The sequence below is a fragment of the Theobroma cacao genome, chromosome 5, assembly GCF_053813885.1.
Source record: "Theobroma cacao isolate CCN51 chromosome 5, ASM5381388v1, whole genome shotgun sequence".
Taxonomy (NCBI): Eukaryota; Viridiplantae; Streptophyta; class Magnoliopsida; order Malvales; family Malvaceae; genus Theobroma; species Theobroma cacao.
The window spans coordinates 4372432-4391896 of NC_142643.1; the positions used below are offsets into that span (position 1 = coordinate 4372432).

The window sequence follows — 19465 nt, forward strand, 5'->3', positions numbered from 1 at the left end:
CATAGTTTCCCTTTGCATAAATCTCAAATTTGATTGATAAATCTCATGTTTCATCCTCTGAATAGCTAAACAAATTTATATACATGTTTCCACCCTTACATTAGCAATGTCCGGAAGTCATACACTAGTTCCATTTCCTTAGCAAGTGGCAAGCTTGTGTACTAATTATTCTCCATCACCCTCAACTACTTAGGTACATTTCAATCCTTCTCCTTGTTCAAATCCTATTGTTTTTGAATTTGCCAATAAAAGAACTCATCCAATTGTAATAAGGTTATAGAATAACTTCTTCAAACTTAAACAAATTCTTTTGGATAGTAAACATGCCATACCACTGAACATTAAACCTTATTGTGCCACCACTACCATAAAAGATCCACATGAAAACAAACCATCCTTGAAAAGCCTACAACTTTTGCATAACAATGACACTTGGGAATTGGAACCTAAACCTCTCAACAAATTTGTGCTAGGCTACAAATGGGTTTTTCAAAAAAAAAAAAAAAAGAAACCTAGATGGATTCATTTTTAGATATAAAACCAAACTTGTTGTCAAAGATTTCCACCAACAATGAAGATGATCATTCGTCCAGTTATTAAACTTATTACGGTCAGACCAATGTTAAATATTACAGCTTTTAAGAATTGGCCTCTTTATGAACTTAATGTCAACAATGCATTTCTTTAAAGAGACCTCACTGATGAAGTCTACATGAAACAACCTCTAGTATTAATTTACTGATCGACACCATCAACATTATGTATGCAAGGTTAAAAAGGCTATCTATGGTCTTAAACAGGCTCCATGGGCTTGGTATATAACTCTTAGCTAGCTCTTTTCTTATCCCATCTAGCTTTAATAACTTTATTATAAGTACGTCACTCTTCATTTATCACACATATGCAAGGTTAATAACCTTATCTCACAGATTCTCTATTAAAGATTTATGTAGTCCTCAAGTCAATGGCACTATAATTGACTTAAGAGAGGGATCTCAACATTGGCAAGGCATTTTGTCCTTTTATGATCGTCTACGCCATAGAAACCTTTCATCACCTTCTTGATAAATGAAATCTCACTTCAATAGTTACCATCTCTTGTGCACTATTCTCATCCCTTCAAAGTTTCATCTTTTAGACGATATAAATTATTATGCAAATTTTCTCTCATCAAAACCATGTCACCTTGTGTAACTCTTACCACTCCATCACCAATAGAGAATCCATACTCTTTGGAGTCTTATAGGCTCAATGATGTTAGATTCTCAAACATCTTTGGGACATAAGTCACACCACCCAAAGCGTGCACAAGCCCATCAAACATTTTGGTTCACACAACCCTAAGACTTGTGATCTTCATAATTGACTTATCAATCAAAGTCAAATTCTCAACCACCCCTTTTTGAAACAAATCAAAATAATTATTTTGGGAGCATGCATGAGTGACACAAATTGAAGTTAAATAACAACCATCATTAGAATTTGCATCCATATTTTGTAAGATTGTAAGGACAACACAATCATTATCGTTGGTAGCAAAAACACACTCATTTTTATTCTCACTACTCTCATCCTTGTTTGTAGGACAATCCTGAATATGTTCATACCCTTTGCATCGAAAACCTTGAACATTATTGGATCTAGACTTACCACCTTTAGATCCCTTGTTAGTTGATTTACTTTTTCGAAACTTAGTCAACAATGTCGAGTCAATTAATTTTTACTCACATCCCTATTTTTCTATCAAGTTTCACGAGACATTAACGTTTCTCGTGCTTGTTTAAATGTTATTGTATCCTTCTCGCAAATTAAAGATTTTACAAATACGTCATTGAAGTCCAAAAGCGACATAAGGAATAATATTGGATTCTCTTCCTCTTTCACCTTCTCGTCAACCTTCTTCAATTGATCAATGATCCCGTCAAACTAATTCATATACTTCATAAAATCCCCATTCTTCTGCATAGTAAAAGTATTGTTTTCATGTCGTAGATTGTTCGATACACCATATTAATTGAATTTAAGTTACTTTAACTTAACAACTCAAGCTTAACCTTCTTATTAGTGCTCTTTAAAAAAAAAAAAAAACCTTTTGATTTGTGTTAAGATCTAGAATTCCTCTCTTCCTGCTTCATCTAAATAAAACTCAAAGTGAAAGAAACAAAATAATAGTATAACGTGTACATAAAACTATGAATTTTAAGAGCAAAGATTCAATCAATGTCTTACATTCAAACTATAGGAATTAGTATATTTTTCTTGGATTGTTTAACCTTTTCTAAAAAGGTTAATCACATTAAGTATGGCCACCAATGAAAGCGAGTGGTTAAGTGCATTTACTATAAGAGAACCTCAATGGTGATATGAAGTGTCGTAAATTGTCCATTTATTTGTGAGAAAGGCTAATACGGCTTTTATCATGTGACATGTCCCTAACAATGCATGGTTTATCCCCAATCCCCACTCAAATGCAGTTATGTCCATAGTCCATTATATTATTAAAAATGATTGTTGAAATTAGTGTGATACACTTAACCCCTCTCTGTAGTTTTGGGACAATCTATTTTTCCTCTTAATGAAAAAAAAATCTGGCAAGCTCACTTTTGCTGTTTTTTGTATGATAGTCGAGTAAAAGCTTGTTTGGCTTAGTTTTTTTAACTTAAAAGTTATCATGAAACTCTTATGAAAAATAATAGTATTTAAGATTAAGCTAAAGCTGTATGACAAAATAAATTATATAAGCTCTAATTTTGGTTAAAATTATAATAAAGGGTATTTCTGTCATCTTTAATCACCTAATAAACCAAAGCGGAACAAGTCTATTTCAAGCTTATATACGATTTTAAATGTTAAAATCAAAAAAATCCATACAGAAACAAAATAGCTCTCAAATTTTGTATAGTAGTAATAGCATTTAATTTTTGTTAATCTAGTAAGCAATTGGACCATGATGCTTCAACTTCTAAAGAAAGAAGAGAAAAGAGAAAATGATGTATTTGATATTAAAATCCTTTTTAGTGAAGAAAAGAGAAAATCTTAAAATAGTACTTGATACAATTTTGAATTTTGAGTCTTTTTTTCTATTAATCTTTATAAGAATAAAAAAATCTCAAATTTTACTATTCTATTGTTGGGGTTTTCTATTTTTTTTTTCTAGTAGTCTTTGTAAAGGGAGGTGGATGAGGGGGAGATCGCGAACTACATTAGACAAAGGTGATTTGCAAAAGCAAGAAGATCTGAGAGAGAGATCGATTGGGAAAAAGAGATATTTCTTAAGAAGCTATCGTATTTATAAAAAGAAAAAAGAAAAAAAACTCTTCTTTGGCTTTTTTTTAAGTTTTGTTTTTGAAAATTTATTTTTAAAAAACTTATTTTTTAAAAAATTTCTTAAAATCTTATTTAACTTGGCTTTTGTTTTTAAAAAATAGATAAGCTAAAAAAAAAGTCAAGCCAAACAAGGATTAAGTCTTAGGATTTGATTACATGTATGGGAAAGTCCAACTCAACACCCCTGGGAGAAAAAATATCCAGATATTAGAGTTCACCATTATCTTCCAGCTAGAGTATCTTACTATGATTTAACGAGACAGAGCAAATATTGCCTTTGCCCCAGTGGCTATGAAGTTGCAAGCCCGAGAGTTGTTGAGGCCTTGTAGAATGGCTGCGTCCCGATGCTGATTTCAAAAGGGTACATGCCGTCATTCAGTTATGTTTTGAATTGGAAGATGTTCTCTGTGACAATTTCCCGAGAAGACATTCCAAATCTGAAGAAACTCTTGATGAGTATACCACAAAGGCAATATATAAGAATGCAGAAGAGAGTTGTTCAAGTTAGAAGGCATTTTCAGTTGAATTCTCCGGCGAAGAGGTTTGATGTTTTCCATATGATCCTTCATTCAATTTGGTTAAGAAGATTAAACAGTAAAGTACTCATTAATGATGTTGGAGAGATTTCCGATTGATGAATCAATTGGCCATTCCGTCTTTGTGAAGAGATGTCCGCTAAGTCAGCTGTTAGGGAGTGGGTTACATAATTCAGGAACACTCTCTAGTCATTCGATGAGGCAGTTAAGCACGATTGCACTGGATCATTGGAGCTTGAGCTTTCTATTTATATGCTGTATTTTTTAGGTCAAGATGTGAAGGTGCATATGTAATTTGTCATTCACGGTTACAAAGATATTTTAGCTTGGAATCAAGCCTGTTTTAGCCAGTCTATTTTAGCCAATTACTTCTTGTTTTGGGACTGCCCAGCTTTCCCTGATTCTTTAGAAAATGAATAAGAATTCAATTATCACCCCCCACCAAATTAATTTATGCAAGAACGCCTTCGTTGCTTTTATTTCTGAATAACCATTTTAAATAATTCTTGTTGATTATAGATAGCGACTATAATAATAAATTAATATAGTTACAAGGTTTATCTCATGTAGAGGTAAGAATTTAAATTTTGTTGAATCACTTTCATTAAAAGATAATTTACTTTTTTTAGAATTCTTTATTCAATAGATTTCTAAATGTAACCCTATAAAACATTATTATTGTTTAATTAAAAAAAAATGGCAAGTATTTATGTGCAACCAAGAAGCAAATACTACTAGCTAGAAACAAATGAAACAGAGTACTGGAATAAAAGGAATAAAAGATAAGCACTAACAGCCACAGTTTTGAGAGTCTGAAGATGACCTTGGTGGTACACTACTATATAATAACCATCCGTTTCAAAGCTGTAAAATGAGTATATGAACTGGAAAATTGGCTAAGAGGAAAGCAGATAAATAATGAAGCAGGGAAAGCAAAGGTTGGCCTGCTTGGGGGTGCAACCATTTGTTTTCGTCCGTTTCCTAAAAACCCAACTCTTATTTTTTGTGTTGGTTGCAAACATGCCTCCATTATTTCACATAAAGATTCTGAGATAACTCCTTGAGAAGGAGAGATGGGTGAAGGATTCAAGAATTGGTTTGCCAAAACTTCATCATCATTAAAGGTTATTCTGTTTGCAGTGCTTTTGATTCTGGTGTCAGGTTCTGCTTCCCTTTTTGTTCAAAGACGCTCCAACTTGGCTTTAATTTATGTTGTCCCTTCTTCTTCAAACACTAATTTAGCTGCAGTACAGAGGCCAAGTTTACATGCAAAAGAAAGTGATAGTCCAGTAGATTTGCATTCAGAGGTGGTAGTGTTGGTGGATGATCACAGCAGGAAAGAAGCTTTGTCAGATGAGGCTGCCCTTAGCAAGTCTGTTTCTCCAACAATTGATGCTCGGTCCTTGCAAGTTCAGCAGTTTGTAAGAGCTTTGTTTCTCTCTCATGGACAGTTTCTTACCTTCTCTGGCGCTTATGTCTTTATCAATTGCTTTAGTATGATGGCTTAGAAGTTAGAACCACATCTCTTTAATTTGTGTCATTTACCACATTTTTAGCTTAATTTTGTTGATTCTGATAAGCACTTAAGAATTTAGGTCCATGACTTCCTGTCATTTCCCTTTGCTTTATTTGAAGTTAGTGATTTCTTTGTTGCCTCGTTGATTGAGTTTGTTCTCCCAAATCACGGAAAATAATGCCTGTCAAAAATTATATACTTGAATTTTAAATTTCTTTGATTCATCACGAAATTTTTATTAAATTTTTATATTCTGATCACTCAAACTCTCATTACTCTATGAAGCATTATTGATGCAATAGGTATTTAATCATCTAGTTTAAAAGGATAATTGCTGATAACCATCATTGTCCACTCCCAATTATTATCTACAATATCATTAATTCTTATACAAATAGGGTGCCATTATTAATATTTTAACATTCTTTTTTTTTTATTGGAAAAAGTTTAAAAATAGCAAAGTTAGATGGTTCAATCATTAAACTATATGAACATCAAGAAAGAAAAAACGTTGACAACATATCCTTTATTCATCCTTACTTGATTATTCCTTGGGCATGCAAATCATATGAGTAACACTAGCCCTTAAGTAATTAGTGTAAGAAATTTTAGGCGAATTGTGCGTAGGGTGTGGATTTTTTCAATATTTCACTTGATGTCAATGCAATGCTTCCCTTCCTAAATTATATGGTTTGCTTAGTGACTTTAATTATGATTAATTCAACAGAGCGGCAAAAATGAAGACAACCCAAACATGTCAATAAGCGAAAACTTCAGCTCCACCACACCCTTCAAAGAAAATGAATCGATTGATCCTCCTTTGAAGCACAGAAGACGAAGAGTCTACACTAAATTGGATAGGCTGGAAGATGGTCTACGAAAAGCACGAGCTGCCATTAAAGAAGCTATGAATTGGAGTCAATTACAGGATCCTGATTACATCCCCAGTGGCCCTGTTGGAAAATTACGGAATTGTCTCTAAAGAATTGCCCAAGATCTAACCCAATCAATAGAATAAAGAAAGAAAGAAATAAAGCACACCCACAAGAACATAAGAATTTACGTGGTTCGGTCTTTTGATGACCTACGTCCACGAGCACAGTAACAGAAAAAAATCCACTAAGAGGAAAAATCAGGAGATTACAAGAATAGTCTCAAACTCATAACCCTTATCCCACGTACACCTAAATCACTCTCTCTAAATCTAGGTGATTATTATTCTTTAACCCATAAGGTCATTTTATAGTGCCAAATACAATAACCTTATCCTAATATAATTAGGAATCTTATCCTAATAGAATTATGAATTGTTATTCTAGTCTAACTAAATTTAAAGACTATTTCATAAGGTATACTAATTTAATTAGAATTAAACAATCCTAATTAAATCATAATTCAAGACTATCCTAACAAATCTCCACCTTAGGCTTGAATTCACCAAGCTCCACCTTACGAACCAATCTCTGTCGACACCGCCACTGCCCCAAAGGGCCTCAAGCACGAAGAACACCAATCAAGTCCAAGCAATGCTTGAACTTTATCCCAGAAACTGACTTAGTTAACATATCTGCCAGATTTTCTTCTGTAGCTATTTTCTTTACTACAATGTCACCTTTAGAAATAATCTCTCGATCGAAGTTACACTTGACTTGGATGTGTTTGGTTCTTTCATGAAACATCTTATTTTTAGTCAAATGTATAGCACTTTGACTATCACAAAACATAACTGTATATGCTTGTCCAAAACCAAGATCACTAACCAAGCCTTTAAGCCACAAAGCCTCTTTCATTGCCTCGGTCACAGCCATATATTCAGCTTCAGTTGTAGACAAAGTAACGGTTGATTGAAGAATTGCTTTCCAACTGATTGCAGACCCTGAGAGAGTGAACACATACCCCGTTTGAGATCTTATACTGTTTAGATCACCAACAAAATCTGAATCGGAGAAGCCAACCACATTACAACTAATGTTTGCACCTCCTTCACACACTAAGCCAACTTCAATAGTAACTTTAGGTGTTTTCACAAGCTCCCATGTTTGATCCCAGTGTAGAGACTCAATCTTCTTAGAAGACTCGGCATATGTAATTTCCTCATGATAAAAGTAAGGCTCATCAATCTCTACTTCCTCAAATAAAACATAAGAATCAGAATCACCATCAATACAAGTAATGCTTCGTTGAGATACCAATTCTTGTACCTCTTGCAATTCTTTCTAGATTTCACTATCATCCCGCACTGTCACAAGAGTATTGATTTCAAGCTCCACCTACTTGCCAACTTCTTGGTCTGATGTGTTTGCAATTCTAGACTTTATCCCACAAAGTAATGCAAACTTGTCAAAGGTAACATCCCGACTCACCATAAACTTGGGAAACTTACAATCAGTACACCACAACCGATAACCCTTCACCCCATATGCATAGCCTAGGAATATGCACTTCGTTGCCCTCAACTCAAGTTTACCATCTATCACGATCCATAACTCCCCATCGGGCCCGTGACAATTGTCGCGAGGCCTTGACAGACATTCTTCACCCCAAATACCGATCGAAACCCCACAAGGCTCTCGTATCAGCTTTCACACTTCGCCGATGAGCAATAGTTATCAAATATCAAAATTTAAGGGATTACAAATCATTTCCAAATCAGAACATAACATTTTGTTTTCTAGCTCACAAGGGCATTTTCGTCATTTCAATTTTTTTTTTGAAAATCTCAAAACTTGCTAAAAATGTAGTAGGTAAGCAGAAAATATATATTTAATGATTTAAAAACAAATTAAGTATCTAAACCATTCATTTGAAGTGAAAATTTGACCATTTGAATATAATAAAAATATTCAATAAAATAAACTATTTTCTTGTAAAATAATTTTCATAAAACTATCGGTACATAATTCTTATAGCGTAAAAGTTAATTATATTCATATATACTATAAAGCAAATAACCAAAGCATAAAATTTTTTTTACAGTGACACGTGGGCCCACCTCTAACCAAAATGCATCGAAAGCTAGAAACCTACAGCTTTTATCGATTCGAATCCAAATGAAAGTCCTTATCAAAATCAGCTAACTATAAAATTCTCCGAGCCTGAAATGTGAGGAAATGAGGGTGGTGAGATTATAAAATCCCAGTGAGTAAACAGATACCATCTAAACTATCTAAAGTCGAGTAAATGGAGACAATTAAAATAAATCATCATACTATAATTTCATTACCTTTCAACACATTTCAACCAAATAAAATCAATCCATAAAAATCGAGTAATCAACTTGGCTTATGAATTTCTTAAAACTTTGGCTCGTGCCAAAACTCATACTCGGTGATACCTTGCGCAGGGCATCCAACCGAGTCCGCCAAGGTTGTTAAAATTTTTGTATACACTTAAAATATATTTTTAGTTTGAGAAAAATACAATCGTTCCTTGGTGTTGGCTGAGTTCCCCTTCACGTGATGGTTTGGCGTGAAGTGAACCCTAAGCTTTACCCTAAGAGATACCCTACTCGTCTCTCCGTTCGAGGTAAGAATATAATAGAGTTTACCGTGCCCCTCTAATAGGCTGGTCCACGGAACCCCATCTGCAGTGAATAATTAATATATAATCCACCAATCAATAAAATTCATTCTAGCATGACATGGTAATTTATCGCAGCCTAGCCTCTCAAGGCTGAATACTCAGTACAAATAATTCTAACACCAAAATCAGTTTAGCCATTCATGCTCATATATTGTCATAAGCCATTCAATTTAAAACTATAAATTTACAACACAAGCAGGCAGTCTCCAATTACTCTATTTTCAAAACCAGTATTCGATTTTTTCAGAAAATTTATAAAATCATTTTATAAAATTACAATTTCTCTTAAAACATAGCAATTTACCATTTGAACCCATTTTCCATAAAATCACACAATTGTATAAAACTACTCTAGATAATTAAGACGATAATAAGTTCACTCACTGTTCTAAGAGTATATGTACTCCTAATCCCAGTCTCCAAGCACAATTTCTGTACTTTTACCAGTGTACTTTGCTCACCACCTATCCACAATGTACAATACATAATTCATCACATCAATGCTTGACCATTATAAAATCAATTCAAGCTCGGTATATATGCATGATATGATATACAACTTATCAGAATACCGTTTAAATGCGGTGCTAACCTAATTCGGCCTATTATCTCCAATTTAACTCCAAATCAATTCTTCTCACTTTCTACACTCCAATTATACCTAAATTACCTTAATGACTGTGAATGAGATTCAATTTATCAGTCTCAATAGCAAATTATGAAAATACCCCTAGTGGGTAAAAATTAGTATTCTTGCTCTAAAAATTTCCATTATTTTTCTAGACTCATAATTCATCATTTCTTAACCAATTCTCCTAGAATGAAAATCAAATTCATCCTCACCCAACACATGGTAAATTCGGCCATTAAGGGTTGTGGGAGAAAATAAATTCTTTTCTTATTGTTTTGTTTCTAAATATGCTAAACTAACTTAAAACACTAACATAACTTAAAATCAAATTAATCTAACAATTTTCTCTCTCCTAACCCATTTTTCAGAATTGAATTCATCATAATAACTCAATATTCAACCATGAAAATCAAGAACAAAAGCATAGGTAAGCTAGGTATCAAGGAGAACTAAAGAAATTCTAACTTACCTAGCTTGTTTCCTTGATTTCTTCACTTTTTCTTTGAATTTTCACCTAGGTTTTTTTGTTTTTTCCTTTGTTCTTCCTCTCTTTCTCTCTCTTCCTTGCTTGGCCGGCCATATGAAGAAAATGGGCTGATTTTATGCCTTTTTATAAAGAAACAATAAAATAATAAAGGTATGACACATGGCATTTTTTTATTGGTCTATTTTTAAAATTTTAAAATTTTAATCCTTTTTATCTCCACCACACAATTAGTCAATGGTCAAAATGAGGATAAAGGAAGACCATGTGCTGAAAAAATGTCCTGATGGTGGAAAATTACAATTTTGCCCCAAGGGTGGCAAAATTATCATTTTACCCTTTTACTTCAAATTATACCGAAAATTAAAATTTTTCACTTCTAAACCTCAAATCCTACTCTAATAAGTCAAATTATACTCCAATAAGTCAAATGGGGCCAAAAAAATCTTTTCTAAAATTTTCATTCTGTCCCCAAGTGGCAAATGACCATTTTACCCCTGAATAGCGAAAATTTCAGTTTGACTCCAAATTGATCCTCGAACTTTGAATCACCATATTAAACCATTTTGGGACTTTAAAATTCTTAATTTCATCATGAATTCTCTATTTGATCTAGTTCGAGGCTTAAATCAGCTTTGTTGTACGTCTAGGTACAATACCGACTTTTTTGTAAATTTTTTGAGACTCTCTTAGCATGCAAACATGCTATCCATCACATGTATGTCATGAAAAATATTTTTATAGATTCGGGCTTGTCATCTTCTCTCCCACTTGGATCAACCATATGATCATTCTTCATAACTGATTTCGACATCAGGCTAAATATTAATACTTTAATATTATTTCATTAATAAAATATTATTTTATTCTAAAAATTTTATCTTGTCTCCTTGGTACCCAAAATACCTTATTATGCCTCACTTGACTTTCAAATCGCCTTTTATCTCACAAATTCTCCTAAGATAAAATTATTATTATTTTATTATTATTTTCTCACTTGCGAAATATTTTATCCTAAACTACTCTTTTCGTCTTTTATCACTTCTAAACATTTTAATTAACCTCAATTTGCATTCGATCAACTTTATTTATCACCATATCAAAGTATGGGGTATTTCACCATCACTCACATGAGCATGAACATGACAACCAAATACTCTCAATATAGAGTAATCAGCGGGCTTACCAGACCAAACTTCCTTGGGAGTCTTAAATTCAATTGCAGTTGATGAAGATCGATTTACCAAGTAGCAAGCCTTGTTGATAGCTTTTGTCCAAAATACTTTGGTTAGGCCAACATTAGAGAACACGTATTTTGCTCTCTCAAGAAGTGTTTTCTTCATCCATTCTACAATACCGTTTTGATGTGGTGTTTTGACGACAGTGCAATGTCTAACGATTTTTTCATTCTTGTAGAATAGACCAAACTCACTTTTGCAAAATTCCAAAACTTTGTTTGTTCGAAAGCTCTCGATTCTTTTCTTAGTCTAGTTCTCGATCAATACCTTCCAATGCAAAAAGGTGGTTAACACTTCACTTATAGCCTTCAGAAGATACGTCCACACCTTTCTTGAAAAATAATCAATAAAGGTCCACATGTATAATGATCCACCTTTTGATGCCACCGAAGAAGGACCCCATAAATCTGAATGGATGTAGTTTACTGCACTCTTAGTTCGTTGAGTTGTAGTGCTAAATTTCACTATATGTTGCTCACAGAAATCTAGCTTTTCAATCTTTTGACCACACAGCAAACTACGCTTACTCAGTTTTCTAATCCCTCTCTCGCTCATATGACCCAATCTCATATGCCATAAATGTGTTACATCATCTTCAGGATCATTAGATGAGACCACAGAAATAGTTTCAATGACCGTGTTTCCCACTAGACAATAAAGGTCATCAGATAACTTACCGTTCATGATAGTTAAGGCTCATTTAGATACATTCAAGACACCATCTTGGCCACTATATTTGTAGCCATTCTTATCTAACAAACTCAAGGATATTAAATTCTTTTTCATGTTAAGGACATGTTTTACCTCAAGTGTTCTTACTATACCATCAAACATCTTGATTCGAATTATGCCAATCCCAACAACTGAGAGAGAGAAATCATCTCCTAATTGTACAATGCCCATATCAACAAATTGATAAGTTGTAAACCAATCACGCCTAGGACATATATGAAAGCAACAAGCCGAATCCAAGATCCATGTATCCATCAGGTTACCATTGGTAATTGCAAGAACATTATCAGGTTCCTCAAAAGTATCAAAGTCATTTCCAACCACGTTTGCAGTATTCTCAGACTTATTGATCTTTTCATCATCCTTGAATTTGGTACAGTCTTGACGGAAGTGTCTTTTCTGACCACAATTTCAACAAGTTTTCCCTTTTGCTCTAGATTTACCTTTTCTGTCTATACTCTTCTCTCTATCTTTTCCTCTATTTACAACCAAACCTTCTGCTTGATTTTCATTCTGGATACCACCAACTTTCTTCTTCAATTCCTTGGAATTTAAAGATCTCGAAAGTGAGAGTGTCTCGGTCATATAATATAGTATCCACGAAGTTTTCATACGATGGAGGCAAAGAACATAAAAGATTTAGGGCTAGATCTTCATCCTCAATTTTAACATCGATATTCTTTAAATCAAGAATAACTCTATTAAATTCATTAATGTAGGTATTAACGGATGTACCTTCACTCTTCTTAAGAGTATACAATCGTTACTTCATATAAAGCCGATTTGTTAGGGATTTAGTCATATAAATACTTTCGAGTTTAAGCCACACTGCAGCAGCAGATTCTTCATCCGTGACTTCTCTTAGCACCTCATCAAACAAAGCTAGGAGAACAGCACTATGTGCTTTCTCCATAAGGTCATCTTTCTCACCATCAGATAAATTCAAAGGAAGATACTCTTTTCCCTTCAGTGCCTTCAACAGTCCTTGTTGCACTAGCAATGCACGCATCTTAACACGCCACATGCTGAAATCGTTTCTTCCATTAAACTTTTCAATCTCATACTTGGTCGACGAAGTTGCCATAGCGAGATTCAGATTGATCCAAGACCTTGAAGCTCTGATAACAGTTTGTTGGGAAATTACGAAATTGTCTCTAAAGAATTGTCCAAGATCTAACCCAATCAATAGAATAAAGAAAGAAAGAAATCAAGCACACCCACAAGAACACAAGAATTTACGTGGTTCGGTCTTTTGATGACCTACATCCACGGGCACAGCAACAGAGAAAAATCCACTAAGAGAAAAAATCAGGAGATTACAAGAACAGTCTCAAACTCATAACCATTATCTCACGTACACCTAAATCACTCTCTCTAAATCTAGGTGATTATTATTTTTTAACTCATAGGGTCCTTTTATAGTGCCAAATACAATAACCTTATCCTAATATAATTAGGAATCTTATCCTAATAGAATTATGAATTGTTATTCTAGTCTAACTAGATTCAAAGACTATTTCATAAGGTATACTAATTTAATTAGAATTAAATAATCCTAATTAAATCCTAATTCAAGACTATCCTAACAGGCCCCATATACAGGAATGCCAAATGCTTTCATAGGTATCCCATCATCTTTAGCAGGTTATTAGCATATTTCATATTCTCCTTCTCTTTTGCTCAAGAATTATATATATATATATTTTTACATCATTTTTTGAGTCAATCCCTTTATTATTAAGTTAAAATACAAATTTCTGTTTTACTTCCAAATGAAACTTGAAAATCAGTAATTTGTTTGTTGTAAGAGAGTTTTAGGGGTGATTGTCTATCATCGATATGCATCTTCTGTAAAAGTAGAAATAATTCATTTCCAAACATTTACGAAGTTAACAATGCTAAGAGCCACTCATTTAGTATCAAAGAACCTCAACTTAATCTCCATCCAAGCTTAACTTGGCTTGTCGATCACAAGGCTGCGATAGGGGAGTTACTATCTCCACGCACATGAATTTTGCATCGTCGGAGTAATGCTAAATTTGTTTGCATGCTCCAAGTCGCTTTATTGGACCAGCCCGTCAAGCTAATGGAAGGCACTACAATTTGTAGAAAAGACAAGCCACTCCAACTGCAATGGGAATCCAATAGAAACAACAAGCCCTGCTGGGGCAAACATGGCCTACGAAGGTTCTCAATTTCCCAATGCCTTTGTCTTGTCTTATGTAAGATTGCCCTGCATTTGGACACTGATGAAATATAGTGTGGACCTGTAAGTGTTTCCTCACCCCACATCTAGGCCCTGTCTTGTAGCCCAAAAGTTGTGCAATCACTGCACCCTGTGGGTTTGGTGGTGGATATTAAGAGTCGCCCATGTCCAGTTCAAGCCTATGAGCTGAGGGTGGCCTTGTTAAATTGCAGCCCGTGTCTACCTCACCCCCTCTCCATTTCCTAATTATCCAATTTCCTAGCTAAATTCATAGCATTAAGAAAAAAAAAATCTTAGCAACACTTGCACTAGGAGCAATAACTGAACCAAACTTGATTTTGCAGTTTAGATACAAAGGAAAGAGTAATTTCGGAGTTGGTCATTCCCACAATAATAAAATTAAGTAAGCAAATGTTTCGATTTTACACTACATCTTTATTGAGGAAACAAGGTCAGTGTTTGCCTTTTGTTTCCAGGTAAGGAAACAATCTCAATGCTATTTTGTGTACTTAAGAGAACTTTTCATGGTTTTTACTATATTGTAGTGCTTCCTACTCTAATTCCAGGACTTTCTGCTTCTTGTTTGCAATGACAGGAGCTACCTGGAAATGGAAAAAAAGTTCAAGATATATGTTTACAAAGAAGGGGAGCTTCCACTATTTCATGACGGTCCTTGCAGGCTGTTGTACACTATGGAAGGACAGTTTATCAATAAGAAGGAGGTTAATAAAAAGTTCCGAACCTACAATCCTGAGAAAGCCCATGTATTTTACCTTCCTTACAGCGTAACAAGGATGCGCCAATATAATTGGGTGCGGGGTACGCCTATGAAACGCTTAGGGGGGATCGTCTTAGACTACGTAAACGTTATTGCAGGGAAATATCCCTTCTGGAATCGAAGCCTTGGCGCTGACCATTTCATGCTTTCTTGCCATGACTAGGTAATTAGCTTTTTCGGCTTTACAGTAGAGAACAGAACTATGATGCTAAAATAATGTTCCATTAATTTCTGACTACTTATAGTTTTGTTTCAGGGGCCTGCAACTAGTTTACTCCATCCGTGCTCTGTGCAATGCAAACACCTCCAAGAGGTTCAACCCCAAGAAGGACGTGTCCATTCCAGAAATTAGTCTCAAAAGCAGTAGGTTAGAGGGCTTGATTGGCGGGCCGTCTCCATCACAGCGTACAATCCTGGCATTTTTTGCAGGGGGGAATCACGGTTTTGTAAGACCAATGCTGTTTAGGCATTGGGAGAAAAAGGATCTGGATGTTAGAGTTCACAATTACCTTCCAAAACGAGTACCTTACTATGATCTAATGAGGCAGAGTAAGTATTGCCTTTGCCCCAGTGGTTATGAAGTTGCGAGTCCGAGAGTTGTTGAGGCCTTGTACAATGGCTGTGTTCCAGTGCTGATTTCGAAAAGTTAGGTGTCGCCATTTGGTGATGTCTTGAATTGGAAGATGTTCTCTGTGATGGTTTCCCTGGAAGATATTCCAAATCTGAAGAAAATATTGATGAGTATACCAGAAAGGCAGTATATAAAAATGCAGAAGAGAGTGGTCCAAGTGAGAAGGCATTTCGAGTTGCATGTGACTCCCAAGAGGTTCGATGTATTTCATATGATCCTTCACTCTATTTGGCTTAGAAGATTGAATGTCAAAGTCAGTAATGAACCTGGAAATATTTTGGATTGATGAATCAATAGACTACTCCATCTTTGTAAAAATAATAAGTTTTCACCCAGCCCGTGCGTAACAGAATACATAATTTAAAGAAAATTGTTTTGCAATTTGATGATGTAGTTAAGCAAACTTGTAATTGCAAATAAATTTTTTTTTTGTGGTAAATGGTATTTTTATTCATCCAGTGATAGCAGGGAAAGCTCTGCTACATCATAACTATTCAGCACTTTTGTACATTAAATGAAACAATCAAAGGTTAGCAATACAAATATAAGAAAATTCAAGAACTTTTGCTCCTGGAAGAGATCAACAAGAGAATTATTAGACTTTGCTGGGATGGGTTTTGGAGAATTTTGATCAGAGAGAATTATTATATTTTGTTAAATCCAGTGAGGGTTGGTAGTAACTTTATTGTATTATTTCAATAATTATTAAGCTTAAATTTTGGGCAAAAAGACATCATGAGATTTTAAATTTTGTAATTGCTTTTTTTTCATTGTGAATTAATTATATTCGGATTTTGTCCCGTGATTTCTTTTTTGATGTTGAAGAATTTTTAATGTATATATAACGTGTTTTATTTTTAGTTATTACATGTTATATTTGTTGATATATACTTTTTTTTATTTGACTTAAATAAATTATATTATAATCATTGTTGACTTAAACCTGTTTTTCTAATTTTTGTGAAATTGAGTTGATATTTATTGCTCAAGGTCCAACACCTAGAATGTATCAAGTACTCAAGTAAAGGTGCATATATGGGATTCTCAAAGGCTCAATCTGATTTCAGTTTCTTGTTCCTAAACACGATTTATAATTGCTTGGATGGCCATAATGGATAAGCTCCTACTAAATTCACAGACTAAATGTTTAGCTTGAATATTTCTCTACCTAGCACTAACTGCTTTCTTTGAAATCTGATGCAACTCGAGATTGCCCGTTTTCTTTGTTATCCAGTCTCTAGGCAAATCTAGTACAAAACTGTACAAGCCTGAAGTTGGTGAGTTTCAAATATTGCCTGGAATTAGTGCTTATATTAGGGAGAAAGATACATAAGAGGAAAGTATGGTAAACAGCCACCATAAGTTTCAAATGTATTTGTAGCATTATCTGAGATTGTAAAATGATATAGTCTTATTAATGATCTCCCGAATGTTGTCAAACCTGGGGAGTGATAAGACATTCTGGTTGATTAGTCTAACTTTACTAATGATTATTTCTTTTGATTTATATTCTTGTACAAATGTTTGGAGTTTTTATTCATTATTGTGGAAATTTCTAATTGAATAACTTAATTTAATTTTCATGAAACAGAATCAACTTTCTGCTTACAGTACGATCGGCTAATAATGCTGCAGAGCTAGAACCAAATAGATAATTGAAGGAATAGAAGGTAAGCGTTGGAGACAACATCACAAGTTCACAACACATCAAAAAATGATTTGCCACGTGGCACGTGGTACGACAAGTGGATTGACAGCGGATGAAACAGAATCTGCCTAATGGCCATGAAGCATTTGCATTAGGCATCATCGATATCTCCCAGACGCAGTAGCATCCGTCCACCACTTAATGGCATCACTGGGATTCGCATGCAAGCAAACACGTCTTCCTTCATCAGCATGTCTTCCACGTGTCAAACCATCATCTCATTACAATACGTGTCATGTTCACTGTATTGAAGCAAATTGTATACAGGTCGTTCGCGTGCATTCACCAGTTTGAAAAAATTAGAAATATAAAGAGCGAAAGATCATACAAGTATTCCTCGTGAATATATATTTATATATCAGAGTTGAGTTGTTCTTGTGTTATTCCAGTGAGTTCCTGTTTGAGGTTTGATTGAGATTGAAAAAGCAATGGCGACAAGGCAAGAGATAGAACAAAGAGCAGAGGCAGCAGCGAGACAAGCAGCGGATGATCTTCGGGATGTTAACAGAGGAAGAGTATATGACGAAAGAGTTGTCTATAAGGAGGAGTTGGATCAATCACCGCAGCAACAGCAACAAAGGCCAGGAGTTATTGGGACCGTGTTGAGGGCTGTGCAAGGCACGCACGAGCATGCCAAAGCAGCTGTCGTTGGTAAGAGCCACGAGGCAGAGGATTTCACAAGGGAAGGAGCCGATCTAGCTGCAGAGAACATAAGGGAGAACAAAGATGAAGCAGCGGAGAGGGCTAAGGAGTACAAAGACAATAACACTGTGAAAGAGAAGGAAACTACGGATGAAGCTGCGAGAAAGAGGGGGGAATACAAAAACTATGCAGCCGAGAAGGCGAAAGAGGAAGCTGAAGCAAAGGACACTACAAAGGAAAAGACTCGTGAGTATAAGGAGTATTTAGAGCAAAAGTCCAGGGAGGCATCAGAGCAGGCGAGTCAGGCATCTGAGAAAGCGGAGGAGTTAGCTCAGAGGGCAAAGGACACTGCCAGGGGAAAGGCTGTTGAGCACAAAGACTATGCTGCTGAGAAAGCAAAGGAGTCCGCCCAGAAGGCGAACGAGGTTAAGGACACCACATAGCAAAAGGCTGCTGAGTATACTGATTATGCCACCCAGAAGGCAAAGGAGACGAATGACTCTGCGGCCCAGAAGAAAAAGGAGACGAAAGACTCGGTAACAGGTAAAACTTAGACAGATTCTGCCACCCAGAAGGCAAAGGAGACAAAAGACTCTGCCGATCAGAAGGCAAAGGAGACGAAAGATTCTGCTGCCCAGAAGGCGAAGGAAACAAAGGACACCGTAGCTGGGAAGACTGCTGAGTATACAGGTTATGCAGCGCAGACGGTAAAAGAAGCGACGGACACAACAACGGGAAAGGCCGCTGAGTATAAGGACTATGCAGCTGAGAAAGCCAAGGAGGCAAAAGGTACCACAGCGCAAATGGCTTCAGAGTATACAGGCTATGCGGCGCAGAAGGCTAGGGAAGCAGCAGAAAAGGCAAAACAAGGATCAGAATAAGCAGCGGAGAAGGCAAAAGAAGGAAAAGATACTACTGCGGAGAAGATGAATGAGTACAAAGATTACACTGCTGAGAAACCAAAGGAGAGTAAGGATACCACTGTTAGTAAGCTTGGGGAGTTGAAAGACTCAGCCGCGGTCGCTGCAAGGAGGGCTATGGGCTTCCTCCCTGGAAAGACAGAAGAAACGAAAGAGAAGGCATCAGAGACTGCAGAGAAAACCAAGGTGATGAATCTTATTTATTCCAACATATTAAGGAGTTAGGTCTTTCCAATTGAGAAACAAGAGCAACAGTTGATTAAGTATTTAGATTAGGTGTATAGCCATTATAATAAAATTGGTAAATATTTCTAGATGACTCCTGAATTGTAATCAAAGACAATATCTTATGCAATGGATGACTTTGTTGTTGGGTATCATATGACGAATACTTTTAATACATGATCATTCATACATGCATAAATCATCATCTCATGATAATAAGTATTTTCACCTGTAAATAAAGATAATGGGTTCATTTCTTCATTTCGTTCATGCATCAAATATGCATCTAATTCATGTTTATGATTACAA

The 19465-nt window shown here is 35.3% G+C and overlaps 1 protein-coding gene and 1 pseudogene across 1 annotated transcript; both read left to right on the plus strand.

The window, feature by feature from the left end:
• Positions 1-14760: 14760 nt before the first annotated feature.
• LOC108661910 (putative glycosyltransferase At5g03795) lies at positions 14761-16064 on the plus strand. The gene is given in 2 exon segments (XM_018120899.2): positions 14761-15189; positions 15287-16064. Coding segments are annotated over 2 exon segments (990 nt in total). The 5' UTR covers positions 14761-14860; the 3' UTR covers positions 15948-16064.
• Positions 16065-17719: 1655 nt separating this feature from the next.
• On the plus strand, positions 17720-19311 carry LOC18598123 (uncharacterized; annotated as a pseudogene).
• The last annotated feature ends 154 nt before the right edge of the window (positions 19312-19465 follow it).